This window comes from Fonsecaea monophora (genome assembly GCF_001642475.1).
Source record: "Fonsecaea monophora strain CBS 269.37 chromosome Unknown Scaff53, whole genome shotgun sequence".
Lineage (NCBI taxonomy): Eukaryota > Fungi > Ascomycota > Eurotiomycetes > Chaetothyriales > Herpotrichiellaceae > Fonsecaea > Fonsecaea monophora.
The window spans coordinates 169,338-196,969 of NW_019173984.1; the positions used below are offsets into that span (position 1 = coordinate 169,338).

The window sequence follows — 27,632 nt, forward strand, 5'->3', positions numbered from 1 at the left end:
ATTGAGAGGCAGGGCTGCTGGTGTTGACGCGATGGTGTAAGGTCTTCCAACTCGTTGCATCCCAGGAGTTTACAATGGCATCAAATAGTGGCACTGGCCAAGACAACAGCGTCCATACCGACCGAGAGGATGAAGACGCCGACGCCATCCTCGCGTCGCTGGAAGAGGAAGATTCCGCGGCTTATCGTGCTCAAAGACTAGAAGAATTGAAAAAAGCAGCGGGTGCGTCTGCCGGGACTACGGCTTTTACCACCGTCAAGAAGGCTTATATCACACTGAAGAGTGATGACGAGGCTCTTGCTTTTACGACCGAGCACGAGAGGGCAGTGCTCCATTTCTTCCATCCTGAGTTTTCGAGGTGCAACACAATGGACAGCCACTGTGAACTCATTGCAGACAAGCATGCAGAATACGGGGGTGCGGATGTTTCCTTTGCCCGAATTGACGTCAAAAACGCCCCGTTTGTGGTCGAGAAATTGGGTGTGAGAGTGTTGCCTTGTGTGATTGGCTTTGTCAAGGGAGCAGTCAAAGGGAGAGTCACCGGCTTTGAGGGATTATGCTGGGATGGCAAAGAGAGCAGCATGGACGTTGCTCGAGCACTGGAGGAGGTACTTCTCGGGTGGACAGTTATATCAAAGAGACTTCTCCTCGAGCATGAAGACGAAAGAAGCGACGACGACGAGGAAGCGCCAGACCGTCGGAAAGCAGCCCGTGGCGCTATCCGCAGTCACAATCAGAGGGACGACGACGATGACGACGATTGGGACTGAAAGACTCTAGAGAGGCGACATATGGATTGTCTGAGCGGTCCACCTTCTCATCAGAGATCAGGTCATCGCATATTCCATACCATTGCCCAAGCATGACGGGTACTCGACCCGAAGGGCAGAGCGTCGACGGTTTCTTGATCTTCTCCAAAACAGACTTGCGAGTCCGAACTGCAGGAAATGGAGGGCAAAGACAAAACGGAAAACACACTGGCCAAATTTGTATCGATCCTCGGGGCATGAAAGGGGTGATATACAAAATGGTCAATTCAGGCTTGCCAGGTCAAACCTGAAGGCCGAAGTCAAGGAACGTAACTAACAGTTGACGCATTGCCCCTAGCGATTCACTGTGCGACAGCCTCGCTTACCTGAAACTTACATATACATTTGCTACAGCGGATGGGAAGTATCGTCTCCACCAACGCTGCATGAAGACGACTCCGTACTTACTCGTGGCTTAATTTCTGTCACGGTGGTTGGAGTTATCTGACCCGGTCCACTTCAATACTCTACCGTTTTTGTCGAAAGTACCTCGTGCCTTGTATGGTAAGGAACAACCTCTGCATAGACGCTGTACAACTGGTCCAAGTCCCGAGTGTTTCAATGGAGGCATTTCGGACCGAAGTTTTGGGCTGAGGTATGCTAGATCTTTTGGACAATGCGGTGCAAGCTGGCATTCTCAGTGCGGTCGATGTCTGATGGAGTTTGGTAAGATGAAGTAACAGCTTCCCCCATTCACTAGCATAGTGCTGGATGTTGTTCAAACAGTAGCAGTCCCACAGCAGGTGCATGCATGAGGAGCACTACAAGTAGGCTTCACATGCCTCGTCCTCAACTACTTCAGTGATTTCGCTCGGTGAGAATTTCAATAGATTGAATCCTGCTTTCGGCTGTTGTAGGTAAAGCGCAGCATCAGTCTTTCCACCTCGTATAGGGATCACTGGCAATGTCGGGTTGTTCCTTGACCCCTATTCAAGTAATCTTCGTTCAGGCATTCTTCTGGATAAGAGGACGACCGACAGGCACGAGGTGCGCACCTGTCAATGCCGATCGCAATGACGAGAGAAAGCAATCTCCTTGCGTTCTTGTTTGAGGGTTGCTCAGAACTTGGACTCCCTGGCAGAATCTGTGATGGTCTACCCAGGCCAAGGGAAGTGGCTGTCCCAATTCGTCCCTTGCCTGGGGGTAGGAAGACGGGGGATGTTTCTCTCTGCCGACTCGGGCTAGACTGGGTGTCTGTTGTCCGACTCCTAAGCATGTAAACTCGTGTCTTGTCCAAAACAAGCGAGAACGGGCGTCAGCGGCCTTGCTTGGGATGGTTAAGATATGACTTGTAGTACTCTATTCAGAAGTATCCGCAGTGTCAAGGGAGCCCCGGCTCTTGAAACAGACCCACAATGGAAGATATCAAACTCGTAGAAATTCTTTTGGGCTGGTTGCAGTTGATATCAACGCGATCGGCTGGGTCTACCGGGGATAAAATCTGATCGGCAGGAGCTATTATTGAGAGGCTGAAAGGCGAGACAGGTAGCGGGTACGAAATAATCCGCAGTCCGGTCAATTCTGTATGGACAGGGATGGTCCATGGATGCAGAAGAAGATATCGGAAATTGTATCTTCTGCGTTACACACGCTCAGGTCAGTGGGACCAACTTGGAGGCGTCCTGGGCTGCGGGCGCATTTGGGGGGTTGTTAGTCAGGCGCAGGCTGGTTTAGGCTTGTTCCAGCTGGTTCAAGCTGCTTTAGGCACACCACTTACCCCCAGGCCCTGTCAAATTGACGCCTAATTGGGCCCCCGTGGGTGCCTGTAGCCACCAAAGGACCACCAAGCAGCCAGTCCGAGGTAGAGAAAGGCACTGACGCACGTCAGCGCCAGCCATGATGCAGCCACTTGCGACTTTTCAGTTTGCGTTGCGCGTTCACCTGCGTCTCCCCTTTTTTCCATCCAAAGTGTCCCTTTTCATCTGGCGCCTCTAAATCAATTTCTCAACATCCACCCACCTTTCAACGCGCTTTTTCTCGGAACACGCCCTCGCCTACTTTTCCTTTCCCAAGTCTCTCGGACTTTAAGATCAAACGTTTCCATCCTTGACTTTCTTCTGACTTCCTCGCCCAACCCTGCACTCCTCCCGACCTCTCGGCCAAGCCACGTCATTTGTTTGTCCCATTTCTCCCAGAACCTCAGAACCTCGTCGGTCCAGGACGCCGAAACCACAAAAGAGATGGCTGAAGAGGAGAAGAAAAGATTTCTCGAGGGCAACGAGATGGAGCTCGGAGAGAAGCAGGGGAGAACCTTTTCTCACGCTCCTCAACCGTCAATCCCGAGATATACACCCACTGCGTCCAACTGGCAGAACAATCCCATTCTTCCAGTCGTCAGCTACTGTGCCTCATCTATCTTGATGACGGTGGCCAACAAATACATCCTTTCGTTTCCCGACTATAATCTAAATTTCCTCCTGCTGGCTGTTCAGGTTCGTCGACCCTGCTGATAACTGTACTCCGCACCTTCAACTGACCTTCATTGTCACTAGGGAATTGTCTGTGTCCTGGCTATTCAATCCTGCAAAACCGCGGGTATCATCACGTATCGAGACTTCAAAGCAGACGAGGCCAAAAAATGTACGGGCTGAAACGAGATTGAATTGTCAGTGTTCTTCAATCTAACAGATTTCTAGGGTTTCCCATCTCCCTCCTTTTGATCGGAATGATTTACACGAGCACAAAAGCCCTTCGATATCTCTCAATCCCTGTGTACACCATCTTCAAGAACTTGACCATCATCTTGATTGCTTACGGCGAGGTGCTATGGTTTGGGGGTTCAGTTTCTTCCATGGCTCTCTTTTCCTTTGGGTTGATGGTCCTCAGCTCCATCATTGCAGCATGGGCCGATATCAAACATGCGTTAGAATCACACGGCTCCGCTGCGGCTGCTGCAACGGCACAATTGGCGACACTGAACGCCGGGTACATCTGGATGTTTGCCAACTGCCTATCCACTGCGGCCTACGTGCTGGGGATGCGCAAACGCATCAAGCTGACGAACTTCAAGGACTTTGACAGTGAGTTGCCGCCTCGAAACTGGCAGGAGTGAAGGAAGACTAATTGCATACCTCTAGCAATGTTCTACAACAATCTTCTCACCATCCCCGTCCTCTTGATCGCCTCTTTGACCCTGGAAGACTGGTCCGCCGTCAACCTGTCCAAGAACTTCCCAATCGATTCGAGAAACGCAATCATTGGCGCTATGATCTTCACCGGCATGTCGTCGATTTTCATTTCATACACATCTGCTTGGTGTGTGCGGGCCACATCCTCAACCACATATTCTATGGTCGGAGCGCTGAACAAACTCCCCATTGCCGTGTCGGGTCTCATCTTTTTCGACGCACCTGTTACCATTCCCAGTGTCTCGGCCATCACCGTTGGCTTTTTCAGCGGCATTGTCTATGCACTCGCTAAAGTCCGAGAGTCGTCGAAACCCAAGACCATCCTGCCCACGACAAATACTATGAGCGCCAGCAGCCAGAGTAATCGAGACAGTCTCAAGGCGTGAGTGTCCGGGGGAGGGGCGATGTGAGGGCAGCGAAGTTGTAGACTACTATTCTCTCAATATGTTGACTTGGTCAATGGCTTTGGACGAAGATCTTATGCATTGCGAGGCGTTTGATTTGTGTGTGACGGGCCAGGAAGGATGTGGCTCGAAGAATCTCTGAAACGTACAGAGGTCATGTCGAAACAAGAATCACTCGACGCGAAAATGTTCTGTTCGGCTTCTGTACTTTTTAAAAATACATTTAGAAATTGTGAGAACATATGTATTCATTCTACCAGGTCCAGGTACATTGAGGGCGTAGAGTAATGGAAAGTATGGTCAGCCGGTCAACAATTCGAAGCCTCGCCTCGGGGTTAATTAGAGAATCCTATACCGAGTACGACGTATATATATATATATGCAAGGCCAGCATTGGAATCCCAGAAAGCGTTGCCAGAGCTATTATAAAACTCGGTACTCGGTCCTGGATCAGACTGGATCGGATCGTCTGGAGAGTTCGCAGCTCAAACACACTGGGAAGGAAAATAAATGTTTGGAGACCCCGGAGGTAGGTGCTGTATTGTTGAATGCCGTATGCTGTTCCCAATAATCTCTGTCTCTGAATTTCTTCCTTTTCTTCTGGTGTGATACCACCATCCGGGTATGCGTCTGGCTATGTGTGCTGCTGTGCTGGATGTGCTATGCTGTGCTGTGCTTTGACTGACGAGATAGGCGGACGCAGTAGTAGTATACTGATAGAACCACAGCATCGACAGGGACAGATAATAAGGCGTGCAACGACTCGCTCGTTAACCACGACAAAAGATACGAAAAGGATGAACGACCGGTAGAACTCGTTCTCTCCTCGCCATGACTGACTGACTGACTGACGGACAAATTGACTGTAAACTGTGCTTCGGGCTCAAAGGTCCTTGTCCACGGGAGTATAGCCTCCGAAGACTTCAGACCCAGAGACCTGGTACATGAGATTCTAGAAAAAGTGTGGCTCACTCACATGCAGCCGTTCATGTGTCGAGTCGACCTGCCCAAACTCAGCGACAACGAGTCGTATCCATCTCATCATATGATACGCTCACTACGCCGAGCCGAGCAGCTGGTCGAGTTGTCACGACTACGCCAACAAAGTCAGCTGCTGGGAACGCGCGAGGAAGCTTTGCAAATGGAATTATGGGATCAGGTCCCTATTGACCGATCAGCTCTCGCGAGTTTTATGTCCTTTTGTGATACTTTGCCTGTCCAACGTTCAAGTTGGCCCTTCCCGTGCGCACGAAATACAAACCGCGATCCCACTGGCAGAATATTGCTATACTCCTGTCGAAACAGCAAGGTCAAAGAAAGAATGGTGGAAGGAGAACGTCAATGTTGCCCTGAAAGAGGTGTCGTAGTGGTGTCGGAGTGCTTGATCTGACATTGTCAGCCTAACGACACGAGACATGCTCATAAACCTGGAGGTGGCGGCACCGCCGAGTAGCCACTAGATGGAGGTGGTGGTGGAGGTGCTGCAGCACCATTATCAGCCGGAGGAGGCGGAGGATTGTTATCTGCTGGTCCTGATGGCGGTGGCGGTGGAGACTGTTGAGCGGCAGCGGCCTGCTGCTGGTAGTATTGATAGTAGGCAACGTAGTTTTGATAGCCACCATAGGCAGCGTAAGGATCACCGCCAGGTTGACTGGCATAGTACTGCGCATATTGTGCGGCGTAATCTGTGGGTGAAGAAGCAGTTCCAGGCGCAGGGGTGGCTGACGCTCCAGCATAGGGGGAGTTGTAGTTGTTGCTGCCATGCGAGTAATTGTTGTCGCCGCGACCGCGGTCTCTTCCGTGTCCATAAGAACTGCGATTTGCATCAGCTCCGTAACCATCAGTGTATGACTCCATTCTCGGTGGTGGCGGGTTGGCTTTGAAGTGCTCAAAGTTCACGCGGACGTTAGCAAGCAGATCCTCACACAGTTCTTTGGCCTTTTGAACTTGAGCGGGTTGAGGTCCTGCAACATGGAGATACATGGGCTCATCCGACTCTTGTCCAGTGCTGTGTTCCATAAAGCCAGATCCACGGCCCTTGATTTGGACTCTACATCCCGTCTCCTGTTGGATGTGTTTGACGTAGGCACCGCCTTGACCCACGACCTGTGCGCGGAGGTTGAATCCGGGAATGTTCTCCATGTCGATGGGAATCCGCTCTTCGGGCCATTTTCTCTGATCACAGGTGAGTTGCGAGACCCAAACAGTCACATCGTCTCTTACGTACCCTGCCAAATTCATCTCGTTCAAATTGCTCCGGTTCCCTGCGGCGAAAGCGTCTTTCGTCAACCAGGTTGGGAAGTTCTTGCTTCATTAGCTCCTCTATTTTCGCAATAGCCTTCTCGAGCCCGGCCTTGGTGGTGCTGGTGACGTGCAGATACAGGGGTGGATTCTGTGTCCTATTAGTCGATTGGTCATTTTTGTAGGTTCTGTAGCTTACCGTTGCAGTAGCCATAGACTTATCCGGATAGTAAGAACCGCGGGTTGTGACATCTTCAAATAAAGGTAAGTTTTGTGCAACCCTCAAAGAATTGCGCCAGGGTAATCATACCAGCTCCTGTTTCTTCCTTGATCTAAAGGCAGACAAGCCATGTCAGCAAATTACCCACGTAAATGTTTTGAGAGACATCCTTCGGCTGGAGTACTTGTTCTCGCCGGACAAAGATAGGTTGTTTCCTGAGGACAGCTCGACACACCCAGTACCAAGCAAACGATGCAATCAAAGTAGGTGAGAGGGGAAATTTACCATCCTTTGCGTAGAGCCCTTTGTCAAAGTGTAGCGGTTGCGCAGGTCGTTCACCTCAATGTCCTTGATATAGTCTCCATCGGCAATGTAGATCTCCCCGTCAACCTTGGCTGCGCTTTGACCGGAGGAAGGAGTCGCAGGAGTAGGAGCAGGGGTCGGAGTGAGTGACTAAAGAACGGTCAGCGTACACGCCTTGTCCGGACGGCCTGTATCGACGTACGGATCGAACTGGAGGGACGTCGACATGCTGAATGCCCTTGCGAGCTTGCAGCTCAGCATTGATCTTTGCAGCAGCGGCAGCTTTGTGAGTGTTAGCAGCGCGACACGGCATGTATGCACGGGGGAAGTTACCGGCGGCGGCAGCTGGATCTAGAGGGGTGCTGCGCTTCTCAGACGCTGCGGGACTCTGACTAGCTTTTGCGAGCGGACTGCGACTTCTCCTGGACTCGCTGTGTCGGGACGATGGAGATCTGGAGCGTCTGTCGAAGCGCGAAGTCTTTCGTGGCTCGGGTTCTGTCTGGTCGAACCGTGACCGCTTGCGAGGCGCATCGTCTGCCATGGTGGAGGGTTACTGAGGATGTCAGATGTGGTTGCGAAGGATATTCTACGGGCCGTAGCTGTCTAATTCGGTGGCAAGTGAGGGAAAAGAGTAGGGAATAGTACCAGGTAGTTGAAGGGGAGAGAAAAAGAAAGTGGAATTGATTGGGGACGGCGTGTGGCTCGTGGCTTGAGTTTGCGGAGAAAAGTGGACGGGATGTTCGTGAGGAGTCTGGCTATCTGGGCGTCCTTGGCAACAACAACAAAATGACCAGGTCCTGGACAATATAGTATTGCACTTGGGGTGACGAATGCATATGTATACCTCGTATACCCCTATGGATATTCACAGGGACATCGTGTCACTCGCTGTCATCTTCGTCACTCCCCTGCTTCCGTCTCTTTTTCCCTCGGGGTGACACCACGTCCTCCGGCTCTGCACTTTGGTCCTCGAGCACGTAGCACCGGGCATCACGCTCCTCGCCTCTCCAGGCCCCTTTCCTCTTCCCTTCGTCGCTCCTGTCCTTGCCGGTGGTGATATCCCCAACTGTCCTCGCGTGACGGTACCCTGGGTAGGCAGACCACGGGAACTTGAAGCTTTCCACCACCCTGAGGCCACAGTGACGGGCCAAATCCCGGATATTCCACAACGTGTAAGGTTCGCCCTCAAACAGCGTGACGAGAATCTGGCCATTCACCGCACCAGGGTTGAGACCCTCTGAGATATCATCATAGTCACTCCCGTCATCTCTAACCGCTGCCGGACGGGTTCGAGACGAGAGCAAAGATTTGGCCGACCGAAAAAACCCTACCAGCAGCTCTTGGTTGTAGCGGACTTGCCGGTTGACATCGGTACTTAGACCTCCCACATGGGGAAAGTTGAAGACAATCTTGGTGAAGGGAGAATATGGTCTTAGGGCTTTCTTATGCGCCGACGAAAGCTTCGTAGCGTCAATGCCGTAAAGGATGTGGACAGCTTCCTCGTCTCGAGGCGTGTCTGAGTCTACGGCTTGATCGAGAGTAGGAGAGTCAGGTGGTGACGGAGAAAACCCATTCCATTCGTCGTCTTTGTGGTTCGCGGTCTCATTGCCTTGACCTGTCTCATGTTGTGTTGTGTCGGTATCATTGCCACGAGCGGCCGACCAAAGCTGTATTATAGTCTTCTGGACATCTGGGTATTTGCTCTGGAGCACGTCCTTGGAGTCGTAGCAGGTTGCTACTATTTGGTTCACTTTGTGGTGTAGTCTCAACGACAGCGAGAACGAAAAGTCTCCTAGAATGTCATTAGCAGCCACCGCATCAATGAGCTATCCAGTCCGTCTAGAGGCCGCGAACCAGGAAGATCGGGCACTGGCACTCACCTTCGCCAACAAGCAGTACGTTGTCATGCTTGGTAAAAGGCACCTTGACCCGTGCCTGTGGCTGACCATGTTGGGACCCGGTGGCTGGTGCTTTGGGTTTGGTGGGAGGGTGATGGCTGTGCTGTCTCCTGACCACGGCGGATTTGCCGAACGTTGAGTGGTGCTGATGCTTGCGGCCTGGACGCTGGACTTTGCCCATCTACTCCCATATGATGCAGTCACACAAATTGAGGAGCCGACGCTTTTCTGGACCACGATAAGATATTTTGTTCTTTCCGGCTTAGGGTATGAGGCACTAACCTAATGCAGCTTCTCCAGGTTATAAAAGTGCCAAGATGAAATACCTTTCCCGAGTACTTATACAGGCAAGGTGTGTGAGTATGATAACTTGGTTGGTATTAAGTCTATCTAGCGCCCCTGCAGTCTGTTGTGTGCCGCGGTGGAAATAATTCGGCTAACCTTCGTAAAAAGGTCAGGGTAATAAGGTGTCATCGTAGGACGAGGCTTTCATACCTACAATAGCTATACTAGGCGGCGAGCGAGATTGGAGAGTTACAAGAAGGCGTATAAGGCTGACAGGTAAGGCTGAGATTTGCAAATCCATGGGTTCCTATATAAGGTCGGCGGCGGCGAGGTCGAGATTCATACAAGATAGATGTCTACAAAATGACCAGCAGTTGCACATACATTTCATATGCCACAAGCCTTGTGCGGTACTACATGTGGTGCCAAGGGTAACTGCTGTGGTTGGTCTTACCACTGGCACCATGTTAGGCAGCGGCTGTTGCTGGTCAGTCTGATGTGTCGTACTTGCGGATAGAACTTGTCGACGTTCGACGACCAGCATTGGAGCGGATTGCGTGTCTGTGCTAAGCACGTGGTCGACAAGCGGATGATTGTCTTGGTAGGGTGGTCCTCTGGCTTAAACCAAGGTGCCATGGTCTCGCTCACTGGATGAAAGTCAGATTAGCCCGCTTCCTCGAGCTGTGTGAATAACCTGGACCAAAGATGTGAGAACTGGAGTTCCGCAATCTCCATGGGCTAATATGAAGGAGAAGCGCAGTAAGGTGTTGATGCCCAACGCACAGTTATTGAGCTCAGATTGGGTCTCTAGGTATGGACGCTTTTGAGGCACCGTTGGTCGTGAAGGCCAGAGCCAGTCATGATTTGGTAGAATGACATCGACGCCCCTTCTCCTCCCTCCAAGCGTCGTCACATGTGGCGTTTCGGTATTGGCTGAAATGCTCTGCGTGAACAATGAAGATGTGAGGGGCATTATCGCACTGCAATTGGGCGCAGTTTAGGCTAGCCTGACATTGACCCTGACAGCTAGCAAGTGAAGACCCTGAGAACGCCACTGTCTCTCGCTGTAGAGCACGACCATGGGGGCGTGGCTGCTCGACTGACTTCCAATCCTAAAGTTGATGTCAATGCCGCGGACGCTATTGGAATGACGCCTTTGATGTGGGCGAGCAAGCTTAATCGTCTGAGATTGTAAGAATATTGCTGTCGAGAAAAGACATCAATGTATATCTCAAGGACTTCAATGGATGGCCAGCCAAAGCTTGGGCTGTTTCCCTCTAAGAAACTCTTCCAAGAGTTTCGCGCTGGTGTCGATGAGCCTCATGTCTATGTCGACAGAAGTATCTCGGCCTTAGTAAATGGACGCAGGTAAGAATAAACAGGATGAAGGTTGGGGGCGGGGGTGGGAGGGGGTATTACGGCCTAGGTCGACCACCTCGGGCAGCGAGGCAGGCACGTGGTAGGCTACCACCGGTGTGACTCAATAGAGGAACATGGTGAATTCTACTAGGTCCTGGGGACCGTCTGACTATATACCTTCGAGTAATTTACAGGGCCCTACCGGCGCTAGTCCTCGGCCGAAGGCCTTCGGACTAGCGTAACGGTCATTATACGTCCTTAGCATCCCTACTAGTTATAGCCTCCCCTACTTAACTTCGAAGGCCCTCCTTCGACGGCACTCGTAGATAAGGCTATCGGCCTTACTAGACTAGTGGCCTTTACCTTATAGATAAATGAAATAAGTTAGCTAGGAATTGTGAGGGTTTAGAAAGAGTTCTATAACTAGCTAGCTAACCTAGTAATAAGGAGGATAAATCTAAGGGGAGAGAAGGAGGAATAACGTCCCCTCCCTCTCTCCTTATATCGTACGCTCCTCCGTAAGGGGTACTTAATGTCTTCCCCTTTCTCCCTTATCCTTCCTCTTTCGTATACGCCTTAGGTTTCCCTTACCTTTATCTCTCCTCCTTACCTTTCCTTACGTACCGTATCTTAGTTACTAGGATCTAGTATCCCTTACACCGTACGTACCTTATCTAATCAGGGGGCTGTATTTATATAGGTAAATTCGGCTAATTAGGAGGTGGCGTTAGTCCTAACGTTAGTCTTGGCACTGGTTCGTCAGAACCGAGCCTTTATCAGAGCTACTTCCTGTATGGCCTAACGGGGTTAAGCTTCCTCAGTCACAGTCCTTATATTTGTCAGAGCTGCTTCCTATATGGCCTAACGGGGCTAGGCTTCCTCAGTTACAGTCCTTATATTACATAAGCTAGGTCGAGATAACGTAAGGTATAAATAGTTAGATAACTTTAGAATAGTATAGTGAAGTAGATGTCATAAGTTAGCTACGAGAGAGTGTAACTATGAAAGGGTAATAAGCGTAGCTATATACTTATAAGGCGTATCCCGAATAGGTAACTAGGAATGGTATATTAATATATTAATATAGTCCATACTAATATACTATCATATCATAAGTTTTCCTTTTTAGTAGTCACGTACGGTACGTAACCTAGCCTTACATCTATCAGGCCGCCCCGACTCGGTAGACCTACCTCTAGGCGCCTAGCGCTCTAGGTCATATAAAGGCCGTTTCTAACACTATCCCCCTTCCATCCTATTCGTTATCCTTAACGTACTTAAGGTAGGCCGCGCCTACCCTATATCTCTCGTTCTCTTCTTCTTCTATCTCATAACTAACTATATAGAACTTCCGTATAGTTAAACCTCGTCGTTCCTTAAAACCTATGAAAACTTAAAGCGAGCGTCGCATTAAGCTTACCGACTCCATCTCTACCGATTCGGATAACATCGTAATGGTCGCCTATACTGAGTACGTTAATTATAGTATTATCTATTACTACGACCGCGAATAGTCGTCTTCGTATACCGAATGTCTCCGAAAACAGCGAAAATGTAACGGTACTTTCTTAATGGAAGAATTTCGAAAAGTAGGGGAATAAAAGAAATAGCTGGTTATAAAGTCGCGGGCGAAGCGAAAAGAGATCGCTCGGCTCCGTAAGCTAATCGCTAAGGTAGAGGAGGAGGACGTCTTCTTCTAAGGGGAACTTAAGCACCTCGAGGGGAACTTAAGCACCTCGAGGGGATCTCGAGTCGAATGTTACGTCGTAAAATATAAGCGTTAAGGGTGTTCGATAAACTACCGGAGTTAGAGAAGCTAATTCTCGCTAAACCTAACTTCGCCTAAAATAACGCCTCGAGCGTCGAATAAATTAACTAGGAGGCTGTATTATCTAGTAGAACTACTCCGGGTGTTATCTTTAGGTCTCCTTTAGAACCTCCTTCGATAGGTAAGTCTCCGGTTCCTAGCTATTCTCTAACTCGTCGTATCCTAACTATTTAATTAGGTACTGAGGGTTACCGTACCTAACGCGTCTCTAAAGTACCTTCTCTACGTCGTATTCCTCTAGTGCGACTTCGTCTAGCGGTAGTAATTAGATTAGTTTAGCGTTCTTTAGTGCTAGTTTAAGTAATAAGATATAGAATACATTATGAATCCTTATATCTTTTAGGAGTTCTAACCGATAGTTAACTTTCCCTAGCTTCTTCTTAATTCTAAAGGGTCCTAGCTTAACGTAATCTAGTTTTATACTTAGCCGCTTTATTTTAATATTTTTTTTATAAAAGATAGACGGAGTCCCCCTCCGCTAGGGGCGGTCCCTCGACCCTTTTCTTATTTACGTATTTTACCATTCTCTCTATAATAAATCCGAGGTTTTCTCGTAACTTTTAGTGTATCTCTTTAATTATCGCTACTTTCTTAAGAGCTCCCGGGTTCGTACTCTCTATAATCGTATCTTCTAGCCTAGGGTAGAAACCGTAGTTAGCGTAGAATGAGCTTATTCCTATTACTAACTTATAATTATTAAAGTAGAACTATACGACTAGTAGTATCGCGACTTAATTAGTCTATCCGTAATCTATATATATCCGTAAATATTATTCTAAGGTTTAGTTTATTCTCTTAGTCTAATCATCTATCTATAGGTAGAACGATGTAGATAGCTTATACTTCGTCATTAATAACCTTATTAGTTCTTTCTAGAACTTAGACGTAAAGAGCTTATCTCTATCCGTAATAATTTCTTTTAGTATACCGTAATTTATAAATACGGTTTTCAAGAATTTATAGGCGAAGTCTTCCGCTATTAAACTTTTAAGGTAAGGCCTAAAGTACGAGAACTTCGTTAGCCTATTATATATCAAAGATACTATTATAAGTTACTCCCGTAAGGGGTTCCTTTAACTCTAATAGTTTCGTAATAAAGTTCATCGTGATAGATGTCTACGTACCCTCTAGTATCTATAATAGTTATAGTAACCCGTATAGCTTATATTAACTATACTTATCCCGTATATACACTTCGTAATTCTACGTAAATTCTTATATATCTTTTCTTATACCCCTCTATAGTTCATAGTATTAGGTAATTAACTCGATTATTTTATTGATTCCTAGATGTCCTATAAGTAGATCATCGTAGTAGTGTTTTATAACTAATTTTCTATTTTCATCTAGTTTCTATAGTTACTCTATCCCTATAGTATCCTTTATCTAGATTCTTGTATCATACCTATTATTTATACTATATAATGGCCCTCCTACTACGTAAGTAGGTTAAGCGTACGTGAGGTACTCTCCTTCTTATCGTAGAAGTGACGCGGGCGTTAGTTTAATATCCGCTATGTAATCTAGCCTACGGCTTAAGGCGTCTACCCTACCGTTTTCCTTACCCTTTGTTCGGAGGACTCGGAGGATTACCTAGATAGGTAATAGATAGGCTCATTATAGGATCGAACCGATAGGTATTAACTATTCGACTATAGAAGGCTTAGTGAACTTAACTATCTAAGAGAGGGGAGAGGAGTGTCTTTATATAGGTAGTGAGTGGCGATAGTTAGAAGATAAACGAAACCCATCGAATCGCTATTAGTAAGCGATGATGTAAGTGGCTACACTACCTAGTTATCTTAACTAGCTAAGCCACCTAGCTACGTGATCAAGTCACGTGCCTAGCGCTAAGCCTAGTTAGGTAAGAGACCTAGATAGCGATATTCCACACCCTTAATATAGTAGATCTAGAAGTTATAAGTGGCGAGCGTCTCTACCTATCTTACCTATCTTCGATTAAGAACTTTCGTCGTATTCTAATATAGTAGGTTCTTATAGTCGGAGTATATCTTAACCGTACGTTTAGGTCCTTCGAGGTATACTCTCTAATACTTTAGTACTTCGACGATAGTAAGTAGTTCTTTATCGTATATATCATAGTTTAGCTCTAGTACTGTCATTTTTCTCGAGAAGTAAGCTACTAGCCTTACTTTTTTATCTTATCCTATCTATATTAGGACCGCGGCGATCGCGCCGTCTAATGCATCCGTTTTAAGGAGTGTCTAGAGGTCCGGGTTAAAGATCGTAAGGATCGGAGCCTCCGTAAACGCCTTTTTTAGTTTTCGTACTGCCTCTTAAGCGTCTCCCGTTAAAGTAAAGGTCGCGACTCCTTTCTTTATTAAGTTCGTTAGAGGTGCTGCGATTCGCGAATAGTTCCTAATGAACTTTCTATAGAAATTAGCGAATCTAAGGAACGCTTATAATTCCTTAAGTATTACTAGTTCTAGCTATTCTAGTATACTTTTAACCTTCTCTAGGTCTATCTATAGTCCGTCTTATAAGACTATATAGTTAAGAAATCTTATACTTAGCTTATAAAACTAGCATTTTTCTAACTTAACTAGTAGTTAATATTCTCTTAAGGCCTCTAAGACCTTAATAACGTATTCTATATATAGTTTATATTCTTCTAAGTAAATTAGAATATCGTTAAGGTATGCGACGTAGAAGATATCTAAGTATTTCCGTAAGACGTTATTAATCAGTACTTAGAACGTCGTTAGTATATTAGTAAGCCTAAATAGCATTATATAGTACTTATATAGACTATATCGGGTCCTAAAGACGGTCTTCTACTCTTCGCCTTCCTTTATACGTATACGATAGTACGCGTCTCTTACGTCGATCGTTATAAAGTACCTCGCTTCTCTAAGCTTATCCTATAGCTCGTTAATCCGTAGTAGCGAGTATACGTTTTTAACGGTAATCTCGTTTAACTTTCGATAGTCTATATATAATCGAAGTTCTTTACCGCCCTTCTTAAGGATAAATAGAATCGGATAGCCTACTTCTAATTCTAAGGGTCTAATATAGTCTTTTATTAAGTTATCCTTAAGGTAATCGCGTAGAGCCTTTTACTCTACTTCGGATAGTAAGTATAGTAGTCCGAACGTAGGTTTCTTCCCTTCCTAGAGTTATATCTTATAATCCTACGGCTTATATTTAGGTAGTGCCTCGAGTCCTACCTTTTTCTCGAATACTTCTTTAAGTTCTTTATACTTAGGCGGACATTCGGATACTTCGGCTAAAATTTTTATAGGTCGTACCTATACTTCCTTCCTTATAAAGGGTTATACCGTTATTACCTCTCAGTCTTAAGGTCTCTCGATATAGTCGTAGTTATCGAACCGTACCTGTGATGGGTTGAACCCAGAAGGAGGCTCGGTTCTGACGAACCAGCGCTAAGACTAACGACAGGACTAACGCCACCTCCTGATTAGCTAAATTTACCTGTACATTGTACAGGCAAAATGCCGCCTCCTGATTAGACGAGGCACGTACCGTGCAAGGGATACCGAATCCTGGCAAACTGAGACACCGTACGTAAGGGAAGGTAAGGAAGAGAGACAAAAGGCAAGGGAAACGTAAGGCGTGTACGAAAGAGGAAGGATAAGGGAGAAAGGGGAAGATAATGAGTATCCCTTGCGGAAGAGCGTACGATATAAGGAGAGAAGGAGGGGACATTATTCCTCCTTCTCTCTCCTCAGATTTATCCTCCTTGTTACTAGGTTGGCTAGCTAGTTACAGAACTCTTTCCAAACCCTCACACTTAATGTCTTCCCCTTTCTCCCTTATCCTTCCTCTTTCGTACACGCCTTACGTTTCCCTTGCCTTTTGTCTCTCTTCCTTACCTTCCCTTGCGTACGGTGTCTCAGTTTGCCAGGATTCGGTATCCCTTGTACGGTACGCGCCTCGTCCAATCAGGAGGTGGCGTTAGTCCTGTCGTTAGTCTTGGCGCTGGTTCGTCAGAACCGAGCCTCCTTCTAGGTTCAACCCATCACACTATATACGCTAAGCTAGGATAAGGATATCCTCTATAACTAGCTTAGTTAAGTATAGATTAAAGTCCTTATATTCTACTTAATTCGCGAAGCGAGCTAATAGTAACCTTATCTACTATCAGACTAGTTAGCTAACTAAAGGGTGAATGTATATACTATAGGATTAATAATGATAGATAACTAGTCTATAGATAGAGATATTAACGCTTAAAGAAGGCTTTAAGGTTAATAGGTAAGATCCCTCCTACTATATATATACGATAAGCTAGCTACTTAGCTAGCGGCCTAATTCCTTAGTAGGTAGCCTAAGCTGAGTGTCTAGTATCACGTGGGTGTTCGTGATAGGAACTACCTTTAGAGGCTACCTGTATAGTCCTAGCGAACTACATTAAGATATATTAGTATGTTTAATATGTATCGATAGGTTCATATATATTTCCCTTAGCGTACCTACCGAATACATTAGTACGTTCCCTTCTTTAAATATGTTAATAAATACATTCCTTGGCGGGTACGCGTTAGCCTCCCTTCGGTACACCTTCCCCCTTTTTGTGTCTCCAGGTTAAGGAAAAGGCCTGTTCGTAACACGAGCCTTAACTGTAAGTCAGACCGAGCTTGGACTTGAATCACTAATGGGCGTTCTCCATTCCAGCCATCAGGAAACTAATTAATTATGCAGGTAGCAGACTTGGAAACAAAACATCACATGTTCCTTGGTGACTTGGACGATTAGTTCTCGTGAGGTGGTTGGATGTGGTCGAAAGCCAGGGTCAGCGTGCAGTGTGTCCTATGCTGCCATATCAATTAACGAATTCATCGGTCGACATGGACATCTCTTGTGAGTTTGACGTTCTCCCCTTCCTCGACGAGACCTACTCACACCTCTCCGTGAGGTAGCGACCTTTTGCAATCTGTTGTTATACAGTCCTCCCCAGACTCCTATGGTCACCGGATGTTTACACGGCTGCCTTCTCCGCCTTGCCTCCAAAGACCTCGATAAGAACACACATGCGCATGAAAAAGCTACAGGATGACGGGCAGTCGATCGGTTGTCCCATTGTTGGGCCCTTCTGCAATGTTCAAGTCCAACGCCATGGAAGCCCGCAACAACAATTCAACATTTCTCCTAAAGTCGTCACACCACTGCAACTTCACCGCGAGGTGCTGCTGCGAGCCAGTGGAGCATAGATCGATCGTTGTGGTACTACGCCCTGGTCCCTGATTGGACATGTGCACCAGCTTCCAAGACGAGGAGAAGACCTTTTCCAGCATGCCGTAATGAGACTTGTAAAAGTCTATGGATTCTTGGAGAGTGTTCCACATGGTGATGATCAGAGGAGGCGTGTGTGTGGTCGACTGCAGCGTCATGCTTAGCTTCAAGATTAAAAAGGGGTAGGCAATGCAAGCCAGCCTGCGTATTCCGGTCAGTCCGCCGCGTTCCTCTTGTTTACGGCATCTTCACACTCACGCGGTCGGAGGAAGTTTTGAGAGCAGGTTCTGCACTTGTAGCCTTCTCGTCAGGTTGCAAATGGTCTGAATGCTGTCGTAGATATTACTTCTCGCCACGCTCAGCCGCTGAGAGTCGTACGCATTGATATAGCCCGGATAGAAATACGCTGCGGTGATTTCGTGCTGATGGAGTGCAATCCTAGCGCTACTATCTTACCATGTCAGTGTCACGACACTTCCAATAGTCAAGGATGGTGCCGTACCTATGGCACATAAGAAGAAGGCTCCGGAAGAACACAGCCACGTTTCCCTCGTGGGCGGGGAGCGGGGAGTCGGGGAATTCGGTCAGGAAAGTGGTGGACCACTTGTCTAGAGCGGACCGACACCTCTCCACGCGCAAGACAAAGTCGGAGTGGTCGCTCAACGAGTCGATGGGCGTGACTCCAGCATTGTCATGAGGATACACCATCATCAGGAGGTCGGTCAACATGATGGCAAATTGGACACAGGCAAAATGGATCTTGGCCAAATAGCGTTCCGTGTCAACATCGTGGATGAGAGAGCCCATGTATTCGCCTTTGCCTGTTGCCACCCCCTCAGGAACCCTCTCAAAGGCCGTGCTGGCGTCGTAACTCTCTGGTCTGATCTGAAGCGGTCGGCGCATGCTAGGGAAAGGATCCGGTCGCGGATAAGGCAGCAATGCCAAAGTCTTTGTGCACCGTTGGGCCACGCCGAACTCTGATTTGCTTTGACCGGCGACCGATACCCTCGCAGCACTTTGGTGTACTGAATGGCAATATTGAGCCACAGAGTGTTATCCTGGTGCATACTATCCGTTGGAGCGATCAAGGAAAGCATCAAGGACCCCTGCGCGATCGCTAAGGGATCCTCCTCGGTTCGGAAATCGTAAAGATGCTGGAAAAGAATGTTAATTAGGTTGCCACGCAAAGCTCTAGAGACGGAAGCATGCTCACCTTGGCACGTTGGAACAAGATCCAGCATGCCTGCTGATGAGAGGCAAAGCCGCTACTCAACAGGACCCCAATGGGAACTTTCTTGGGCCGTCAATAGTCATTAGCCTTGGTACAGCACAGAGCTTGAAGTCTGGTTGGTCAAGAATACAGAAAACGGATGAGCAAAGGAAGAGGGGCTTTCTTACCATCGAGGAAGCGGCCAACATGGCCTGAAAGGTGAAGAGCGATAGCTGGTGTTCGGAGCTTTCCTCACATTCTGGCTGCTGGTAGAGGCGCCAAAATTCGCACTCGTTGAAGATTGGAAGAAGTGGATGTATATAAAGAAAATACTGCTTCATAAACACGTCCAAAACGGCCTTGGGGAGTAGTGTAAAGCATCCTCGTTGTTCCAGGAACTTGACATCCTCCTGGTCGAGCCGGTCGAGCCTGGTACACTTGAGGAAAGGGCAGGAGGTGGCAACGGCATCATCTTTCCCCGGTAGGCAGAAATTAGCTGGATGGACGGGTTGTAATCCGAAGCCCAACTTCTGCTGCCAAAACAAATTCTCGTCTACGTTTACCCAGAAAGTCAGATGACTGCGCCTTGAGACTTGAAAACGGGAAAAGTGGGTATGTCGGCCTGTTGGTGAGCTGCGGCTTTTGCTGTAAACTCACATGAGGGCTGAATCTGGACCTTCGGTCCGGCTGCAGCCGGGTTTTCGAGAGTAAACAGATCCCCCATACCCGAAGTTTGCGAAAAAGACTCAAACAGCTGATCGAAACTAATGTTTACAGAATCCCGGGTGCGCTGCTGCGGTTGCGCATGAGCTGCACTCTGTGGCGCCGGACTCGCGACTGAGACTGCCATACACTGTTGCGCAGCATTGGCAGTAGCAGGATTTCGAACGTCGAAGCGGCGTTGACCATCATCTCTGTCCGGACGGGATCAGAAGGTGCATGGTAGCGTAGTGAGCCGGTGAGCAGCAGAGTTGCACTCACCTGTCATGGCTGCTTGTTTCCATGTCGCACGTGAAGCCATCCGACGCGCATTTGGTGCATGGACGAACGCCGTGTGAAAGGTCGCAGCGCACCTTCCGGCGTCGGCAGGACAAGCAGGTTTTGATGGCCCTCCGTCGGGGGCCAGAACGATGGCTGATGAAACTCCCCAGCTGTGCTCCTGATACGGTATTTTCTCCGTATGGAGGGGCGAGTCCATCAGGCAATAATAGATTCATCGAAAGCCGGCCTGGCGAGGAAATAAACGGGTCGGGAGAATGGAGCAATGTTGATTTTGGTCTCTCCAGCGTGGCAGGCCAAGCAATATATACAGGATCAGGTTCCTCACCCCGCAGAGGGGCCCCACACTTCGGAGGCTAAAGGTGACATACCGACTTAAAGAGGGGAGGCGAGGAGCACACGGTCTAGCCCTTGTTAGACAGCCCTAAGCCCCCCAAGTCTCCTCCCCTTGATGCCTGGGGCTTCAAGCACAACTATACATGGAGCAAAAAAAAAAACAAAAACAAAGCAAATCCTTCATGCACATACGGTGACCACGTAACGTAACGGGATCCGGCAAGCAAACTCGATATGTAAGTTTCTATAGTCTTTGCACGCCTGGTCTTTGTCGAGCGAGGTCTCTTAATTGCCGCCGTAAGATCTTGCCTGATGGGTTCTTCGGAACTGCGTCAATCCACTGAACTCCACCGGCCAGCCACTTATATCTGACCGTCCTCTGTCTCACCAAGTCTTCAATATCTTTGGCGGTGATCGTCGCGCCCGGTCGCTTCTGCACAAAGGCGCATGGCTTCTCATCGCCCTCTTCAGTTGGCTTACCTATCACCGCCACGTCTATAACGTCCGGGTGCTCAAGAATCAGGGCTTCGAGCTCGGCGGGGGCCACCTGATTGCCCTTGACTTTGATGAGCTCTGTGAGTCGTCAGTCAGATCGATGAGCACGATGATCCATTAGTTGATCACCCTTACCTTTGATTCTGTCGACGATAAAGAAACAGCCCGTGTGGTCGATGTAGGCCACGTCGCCAGTCCTCAACCACCGGCCTTCTCGGTCTTCCACGAAAGCGTTCGCCGTCGCTGATGGATTCCGCCAGTATCCTTTCATGACATTGGGACCGCGCACCCACAGCTCGCCGGTGTAATCCGGCCCACGCTGCGTGACAGGGACGAAATCTTCGGTGCCATTCAACTTCACCACCACCTGCACGATCCGGGCTTCGCAGTTGGGATTGAGCTCACCCACCCCGCTGGAGTCGGAGTACCGTGTCGGATCCCATCCTAACAGAGAGCTGGTGACTCTTCGGACTAGAGTCAGCATAGGTTGCGAAATATTCCCGAAAGGAGCAAAAAGGGCAGGGCCTAACGGGAATGAGGAGGAGAAAGGGACAGGAATGCATTGCCACTTACTCGGTCATGCCCCATCCCTGCTTAACGTTGACTCTGCCATTCAAGATCTTCTCCAATCGTCGACAAATGTCTCGACTCAAGGGTGCGGCACCACTGGTAACGGCCGAAATGGAGCTCAGATCAAAGTTCCTTGTCGCAGGGTGCTTCACCAGGGCCACGGCAATCGGCGGAACGAGGGCAAGATCCGTGATTCGAAATCGTTGGACGTTGTTCAAAACTTCCAACAGGTCGAATTTGGTCATGATATAGACCGGGATCCTTTGCTGCAAGGCGCAAGCAACATAGAGGGTCTGGGCCAGGGCATGATACAACGGCAAATAGCAGAGCCATCTTGCCTTCTTGGTTCGCTCGCAGTGATCGGGCCAGAGCGTATTTAGGAAGTTAAGTTGCAACGTGTTGGCCACATAATTGCGGTGGGTGATCTCCACGCCCTTGGCCAGCCCCGTGGTGCCGGAGGAATAGTTGAGCGCGACAGTCTTGTCGCATTCCCCGGGCCCATCTAACGTGTGCCAGCCATAATTGCTCGCTTTCACTTCCGGTGCCATCAAGGCGTCCCAGCTTCTGCATACTTGTGTGACAGATTCCCTCTCATCTGGATCGGGGCCCCAGAAAATGGAGTCGTTGAGCAGGAAAATTCGACTGGGCTCTAGACCGCACAGCTTGGCCGTCTCCAAAGCTGTCTGGACCAGAAAGTCTGCACAGAGCACAATGCTGGCCCCTGAATCGCGGATTTGATGCGCAAGCTCCCTCGACGTGTAGGTGGGGTTTGCGCCTGAGAAGATACCTCCCGCCATGACGATACCGAAGAAGGCCACCGGCACAGCCAACGAGTTACCGGAAAAGACCACCACTCGATCTCCATCCTGAAAATGTGCGTGCTTCCGCAGCCCCATCGCTAGTCTCTGCGACCATAGCTTGAACGAATTTCTTGTAAGAAATCGCTCGCCTGAACGGGACGCATCCAAGAAGCATGGCTCCGAGCCCAGATCGGCCTTTGCGTCACCAAACACAAAGGTCGGAAACGAGCATCTGGGGATGTCGACCGACCAACGAGACCGGTAAGTCATGAGAGTCAATGCTCCCTAGCTCCCTAGTTTCCTGCCGACTGATGCCCTTTACACTATCTTCTGATTTAAAGGAATGGGGAAGTCTTGTAAGCAGCTGAACACAAATCTACCTCCTTGTCGCTGCTAAGCTGGCAACACTGGATGGTCGGCCTGGCAAATATAAAGTGATCTATATATAGTTTTGACCAAAGATCCCTCGAGGCTCCTGCGTGTCTCGCGGATGCCGCGGGCTGTTGCCGTCGAACACTGAGCATCCTCTCGACGTTATCCGCAAGGCAGGATCGTCGGCTGTGTGGATATGTACTCGTTCGGCCGAAGCCCGTAACCCGATTGGCCCAGCACACCGAAAGCCAAACTCGGCCAAAAGAAACGCCCCACCCCGAGCGGGAGGAGCTGTCGTACACAAAGTCTGAGAAACATCCTGGCACGCTGCGCGACGTACTCCCTGGGCCTTCAAGAAATTGTCACCTGGTTCTGGCACGTGAAATAATGGTGGTCGGCGCTGAAGGTTGTGCCTCGGATATGAGAAACCCTCTCTGATGCCACCACACCCAGCTATTACCGCCATATAGTAGCTGTGGTGCGTCACTGCAAAAGATTCTGCTCGCACGTTGAAATCACAGTATCGATCAACATGTTCATACTCTCCTATCCTGTTCATGACCTGACCGAAGGCCCAGGCTTCTTTGCCATTTCTTTTGTGTTGGGTGTGCTTTTGCATCTGGGGTATTTCATCCATGGCGAGCACCATATGCTGGCCTTACGCTACTTCCAAGCCCTCCTGGCCTTGCCAGCAGTTGCCACGTTGGCTCTTGTGCGTCATGGCATGCAGCCAGTCGCTGCGCTCGGTCTGACTGCTGCACTGACCATCACCTTGCTCCTAGGGCTTTTCACGAGCATGGCTGTCTATCGCGGCTTCTTTCACCGCTTAAGGTCCTTCCCGGGCCCGTCACTCGCAAAATACTCAAAGTTGTGGCATTTTGGCCTCGTGACGCGATCTGTTCGCAATTTTGAGGAGATGGACAAGCTCCACAGAGAGTACGGGCCATTCGTTCGCATCGGTATAGGTTCTTTCCGTCCCCAAACCACTAATGTTCGTCGGCTGACATCGACTTCTTGCAGGTCCCAATGAACTGTCCATTGTCCATCCTGATGCCATGAAGGTGGTCCACGGGTCCGCTTCCAAATGTTCCAAGGGGACCTGGTACGATAGCACACCGGCTTTGACCTCGATGCACAGCACTCGGTCACGGTATTTCCATGATCTTCGCCGTCGAAGCTGGGCTAAAGGTTTCACTGCTCAAGGTCGGCTCCATTTTGGCACTCCCGAGTGTTGAAGACCGTGAAACAACTGACAGCAGCTGCACAGCGTTGCGAGACTACGAACCTAGGGTGAAACTATTCACTCAATCCCTAACCCAACAAATCGCCGCTCGCACGGGCCAGCCGTTGAATGCCTCGCAGTGGTTCAACTACTATAGCTTTGACGTCATGGGCGATCTTGCATACGGCAAGTCTTTTGACATGCTCGAGACAGGTGGGAGCCATTGGGCGATTGACCTGCTGAACGAAGGAATTTACTATATGGGGACCCTTGGCCATGTCACCTGGGCAGTCATCCTCTTCACCTACGTGCCCATACTTAATCGCAAATTTCGCCAGTTTCTAGCATTCTGTGAGAAAATGATCGACGACCGAGTGGCAACGGGATCCGAATCTCAGGACATCTCGTCCTGGATCATCAACTCTCCTTCCATGGCCAGCAGTGGTTTTACAGACAAAGCATGGTTGCTGGGTGATTCCCGCCTGATCATCGTAGCAGGCAGTGACACGACGGCCGCAACCTTGACACATCTTTTCTACCATCTCGCCAAGGAGCCGGCTCACATTGACGCGCTGAGAGAGGAGCTCGACCTTCTAAAAGGGGAATTCAATTTTACGTCTCTCCAGAAATTGCCCTTTCTCAATGCTTTAATCAACGAGACCTTGAGATTGCACCCTCCCGTAGCGTCAGGAACGCAGCGAATAACCTCGCCGGAGGGTATACAGCTTGGCGACACCTATATCCCGGGAGGTGTCAACATTATCATCCCCTTCTACACCATGTTCAGAGGTAAGTGGAGGAGCGGAAGTCTTGTCTCTGGACAAACTGATGGTACTGACACGCAAGTTAGCCGAAAGCTGCTTTGAGCGACCGACAGAGTTCTTGCCGGACAGATGGTGAGTCAACGAGTTCGACAAGTGGGGTTGTCTGAGCCCAGTTGGCACAGTGGCTAATTGTACACGGCTTCTATAGGGTCCATGATTCCAAGTATTCGGACCATTCTGCGGCGTTCGCCCCATTCTCAAGCGGTATGTTTCGAGCCTGATGAACTCTCCTTGCCAAATTCCTCTCCCTGTCTTCTAGCTCCTGAAGGAACTATTCTCATCGGGTATGTACCTGTGAATCCTTCTCGCTGATTAACGTGATACTAGGTCCCTATTCCTGTATTGGTAAACAGCTGGCTCTGATGGAGCTTCAGTCGGTATGTGCTCGCCTGGTCACAGAATTTGACGTGACATTTGCCCCTGGAGAAGATGGCACAAACCTCTTGACCAACACGAAGGATTGTTTCACCATGCAACTGGCCCCATTGAATCTCTGCTTCACACCGCGGAGATCCAAGGCGTCGTGAATGTCGTAAAAGGCTTTCTAAATAGCCATAATCACGATCGAATAAAGCTGGCACTGACCGAGTCGAACTATTACAGTAATAATGATATTACAAAGTGCAGGCACATATGTGGATAACTCTTAGGTAGCCCCGTGAGGACAAATTGATTCCTTCATTATCAACGCCATCAAATTAAACAGGCGTCATCATTATGGGATCACTGAGTGCGCCTCGATCAAGTGAAGTCGAAGGTCCCGCCGTAATTTTACAGGGTTCTGCCCAAACTTGGAGATCTTGCATCCCGTGTGAGTTGCTCTTCTGCTCAAGACACGAGTCATCGACGACCTTCGAGTTTGCAATGACCAGTTCCAGGCTTGAAAAGAAAGGAGACGGTGGTGGGTGGCCATATTGTGTCGACAAAAAAAGGGGATAACTCGGTCTGCCAGGAATAGTTCCCCGGTACTTTTCTGATGTGTAGGATACAAGACATTCTATTATGCTCTCAGGGGCTTGAACTAAATGCTTGAATGGACCACCGGGTACAATGCGAAATGGTATTAGGAGAACACAATAAGTAATCTGACACTACGAAAGAGAGAATACCCTATGATCAAATAGTCCTTCTTTAAACATTCCGCTCTCCATATCCCCCGTTCCAATGTGTGCTGCTTTCCTCATAGTCGGCAGGTTTGTAGAACTCGGGGCCTGGATTCCGGGCGTCCTCAAACATTGAGCCAGAAATGAAACCACTCATGCACCGTCGCTCCCTCGTAATCCTCTTGACCTTCGAAACCGCCAGTGATATTGCCAACCCAGCGTTTATAGCCGCCAGAGATTATTGGCGGATCCCACGCCAAGGCCTCATTCACGACATCGGCCACAAAGGTGCCTTCATCGGTGGTGAACTCGATGTGAAAGCCACTTGGATCTCCTTGCAGCGGAGCCGGAGGGTATTCAGAGTTTGCTCCAGTGGGTCGGACGGTGATGCCACTGCAACCTGAGGCAACTATTTGACCATCCTTGGCCAGGTAGCCGCTGACGTATTCTTGATCGTTGGTGGCGATCGCGTCAAACCAGACCAGAGAGTAAGGCCCAACCCGACCGTGGCCCCAGTACCAACTTTTCATCGATGCGGGGATACGTGCGATGCCCCAATTCTACCGAAAGGTTAGTCAGAAAGGACAAGCCGCGCAGTATCATAAGTCTAGGGGCGTCTTGCCTTGTCATGATATCCTGGGCCTGTGAAGGACACTTGCTGGCCGAGGATGTTCAGCTCGACCGTGGCTGCTGCATCGGGAATAGCATTAGCCCATCCCACGTTCGGGAAAAGCTCTTCGTTTTGTCCCGCGCTGTTAGGACCACACGGATAGTGTGCGGGAGCGACCTGAGATTAAAAGACGTGATTAGTTAAGAGAGAGGCAAGCCAGCATGGTTAAAGGAAGATTCGCGGAGCTTGGGCCTCCTGGCTCCAACGAAAAGTCCAAGGAAAGACGCAGCAGAAACTTACCGAGTTCAAAGTCATATTGCCGGCGACCCCCAGCGATGAGTCGTCAACAGTCACGACGTAAGAAGAGATATCGCCCGCTCCGGTCCAAGATACTCCTGAGCCAGCATAGCTACCAGAAGTACCATCTTCCGATGTGACTATGGTGGCATCCCCGCTCAGGAGAACCTCCTGAAAGATAGTCTGATCCGGCATGAGGACAGATAGAAAACAATAGTTGGACGTTCCAACACTGATCGGGAATCCCAAGGTCGAGCTGTCTCCCGAGACCATGATAATGGTGGCCTGTAACTGTCGGTCGTCCGAGACAGCGTCGAAGTACCACCAGTCGAAGCTGGTGGCGTTGATCTTGTCGAGCTTTGGCCCGTCCAATGCAGTACCGCTAGTAGTAAACTCGGCGGTCGACGGTCCGACTTGGAGCACAGGTGGATAGACATGGGTTTCCTGGCCGAGGACGGGAAATACGCATGTTATGCCTAATAGCAAAAGTGTTTGGTAGAATTTCATGGTGACGACAGTCAAACAGAACAACAGTATCAAGGATCGACTAAAAAATGAGCATAAAGATTGTATAGAACTTAAGAGAGTGTAGAGAACGACGGTAGAAAACCTTTGCGACAACAAACCAGTAGAGGTCACCACCAGGCTGGTTTTATACCTCGTAGGGGCTTGCTTTTGTAGCTCACAGAGATGCGTCCGACTGACAGATTGGAGTATATTTTCCTCCATCTTCGGTCTTGGGCCGACTGATGTCGTTCACTGACGGCCGCAATTTCGCAAAGCGGATTCAGTTTGATTGCACCTCTGGGATTCTCCATTGGCAAGGAAGCTGGTAAGGAAGCTGGCAAGGAGCCGGCTTGCTGGGAGCCATATAGACAGTGCGAAGAACTCTTAACTAGCGGCTTCGGCTCCGGCTTCAGTGGTATAGCAACATAATTTGAGGACAATGCCGGCGGTCCAGCGCTTACGTTAGTCTCAAGGGCCCCCGCAACGGCACGGCCCGCATCGCAATCCATCCATAGAGAGCTCGCTTTTCGGCCGATGCTCGACCAGGACCGCTCGAGATGAACTCACTCGTGACGATTTTGGCCTACATGCGAGGTTT

At 49.1% G+C, this 27,632-nt stretch overlaps 8 protein-coding genes across 8 annotated transcripts; 3 read left to right on the top strand and 5 right to left on the bottom strand.

The window, feature by feature from the left end:
* Nucleotides 1–74: 74 nt before the first annotated feature.
* AYO21_07165 (hypothetical protein) lies at nucleotides 75–770 on the top strand (the record flags this gene model as incomplete). Its single annotated transcript, XM_022657122.1, has 1 exon — nucleotides 75–770. One exon carries the CDS (start codon nucleotides 75–77, stop codon nucleotides 768–770), a length of 696 nt encoding a protein of 231 aa, XP_022510611.1.
* Nucleotides 771–2,989: 2,219 nt separating this feature from the next.
* Nucleotides 2,990–4,323, top strand: AYO21_07166 (GDP-mannose transporter; the record flags this gene model as incomplete). Its single annotated transcript, XM_022657123.1, has 4 exons — nucleotides 2,990–3,241; nucleotides 3,302–3,389; nucleotides 3,446–3,829; nucleotides 3,887–4,323. The coding sequence occupies 4 exons, from the start codon at nucleotides 2,990–2,992 to the stop codon at nucleotides 4,321–4,323; spliced, it is 1,161 nt and encodes a 386-aa protein (XP_022510612.1).
* Nucleotides 4,324–5,760: 1,437 nt separating this feature from the next.
* On the bottom strand, nucleotides 5,761–7,646 carry AYO21_07167 (hypothetical protein; the record flags this gene model as incomplete). The annotated part of the gene is made up of 7 exons (XM_022657124.1): nucleotides 5,761–6,516; nucleotides 6,569–6,733; nucleotides 6,782–6,834; nucleotides 6,893–6,914; nucleotides 7,088–7,255; nucleotides 7,308–7,387; nucleotides 7,439–7,646. The coding sequence occupies 7 exons, from the start codon at nucleotides 7,644–7,646 to the stop codon at nucleotides 5,761–5,763; spliced, it is 1,452 nt and encodes a 483-aa protein (XP_022510613.1).
* A 340-nt stretch (nucleotides 7,647–7,986) lies between these two features.
* AYO21_07168 (hypothetical protein) lies at nucleotides 7,987–9,184 on the bottom strand (the record flags this gene model as incomplete). The annotated part of the gene is made up of 2 exons (XM_022657125.1): nucleotides 7,987–8,897; nucleotides 8,986–9,184. The coding sequence occupies 2 exons, from the start codon at nucleotides 9,182–9,184 to the stop codon at nucleotides 7,987–7,989; spliced, it is 1,110 nt and encodes a 369-aa protein (XP_022510614.1).
* Nucleotides 9,185–17,502: 8,318 nt separating this feature from the next.
* Nucleotides 17,503–19,903, bottom strand: AYO21_07169 (hypothetical protein; the record flags this gene model as incomplete). Its single annotated transcript, XM_022657126.1, has 8 exons — nucleotides 17,503–17,890; nucleotides 17,948–18,136; nucleotides 18,192–18,714; nucleotides 18,759–18,843; nucleotides 18,903–18,983; nucleotides 19,088–19,452; nucleotides 19,557–19,813; nucleotides 19,881–19,903. 8 exons carry the CDS (start codon nucleotides 19,901–19,903, stop codon nucleotides 17,503–17,505), a joined length of 1,911 nt encoding a protein of 636 aa, XP_022510615.1.
* Nucleotides 19,904–20,478: 575 nt separating this feature from the next.
* Nucleotides 20,479–22,369, bottom strand: AYO21_07170 (hypothetical protein; the record flags this gene model as incomplete). Its single annotated transcript, XM_022657127.1, has 3 exons — nucleotides 20,479–20,807; nucleotides 20,865–21,193; nucleotides 21,303–22,369. The coding sequence occupies 3 exons, from the start codon at nucleotides 22,367–22,369 to the stop codon at nucleotides 20,479–20,481; spliced, it is 1,725 nt and encodes a 574-aa protein (XP_022510616.1).
* Nucleotides 22,370–23,003: 634 nt separating this feature from the next.
* On the top strand, nucleotides 23,004–25,044 carry AYO21_07171 (hypothetical protein; the record flags this gene model as incomplete). The annotated part of the gene is made up of 6 exons (XM_022657128.1): nucleotides 23,004–23,430; nucleotides 23,492–23,557; nucleotides 23,610–24,482; nucleotides 24,544–24,589; nucleotides 24,666–24,721; nucleotides 24,845–25,044. The coding sequence occupies 6 exons, from the start codon at nucleotides 23,004–23,006 to the stop codon at nucleotides 25,042–25,044; spliced, it is 1,668 nt and encodes a 555-aa protein (XP_022510617.1).
* A 701-nt stretch (nucleotides 25,045–25,745) lies between these two features.
* AYO21_07172 (hypothetical protein) lies at nucleotides 25,746–27,034 on the bottom strand (the record flags this gene model as incomplete). Its single annotated transcript, XM_022657129.1, has 3 exons — nucleotides 25,746–26,180; nucleotides 26,276–26,407; nucleotides 26,531–27,034. The coding sequence occupies 3 exons, from the start codon at nucleotides 27,032–27,034 to the stop codon at nucleotides 25,746–25,748; spliced, it is 1,071 nt and encodes a 356-aa protein (XP_022510618.1).
* Between the last annotated feature and the right edge of the window lie 598 nt (nucleotides 27,035–27,632).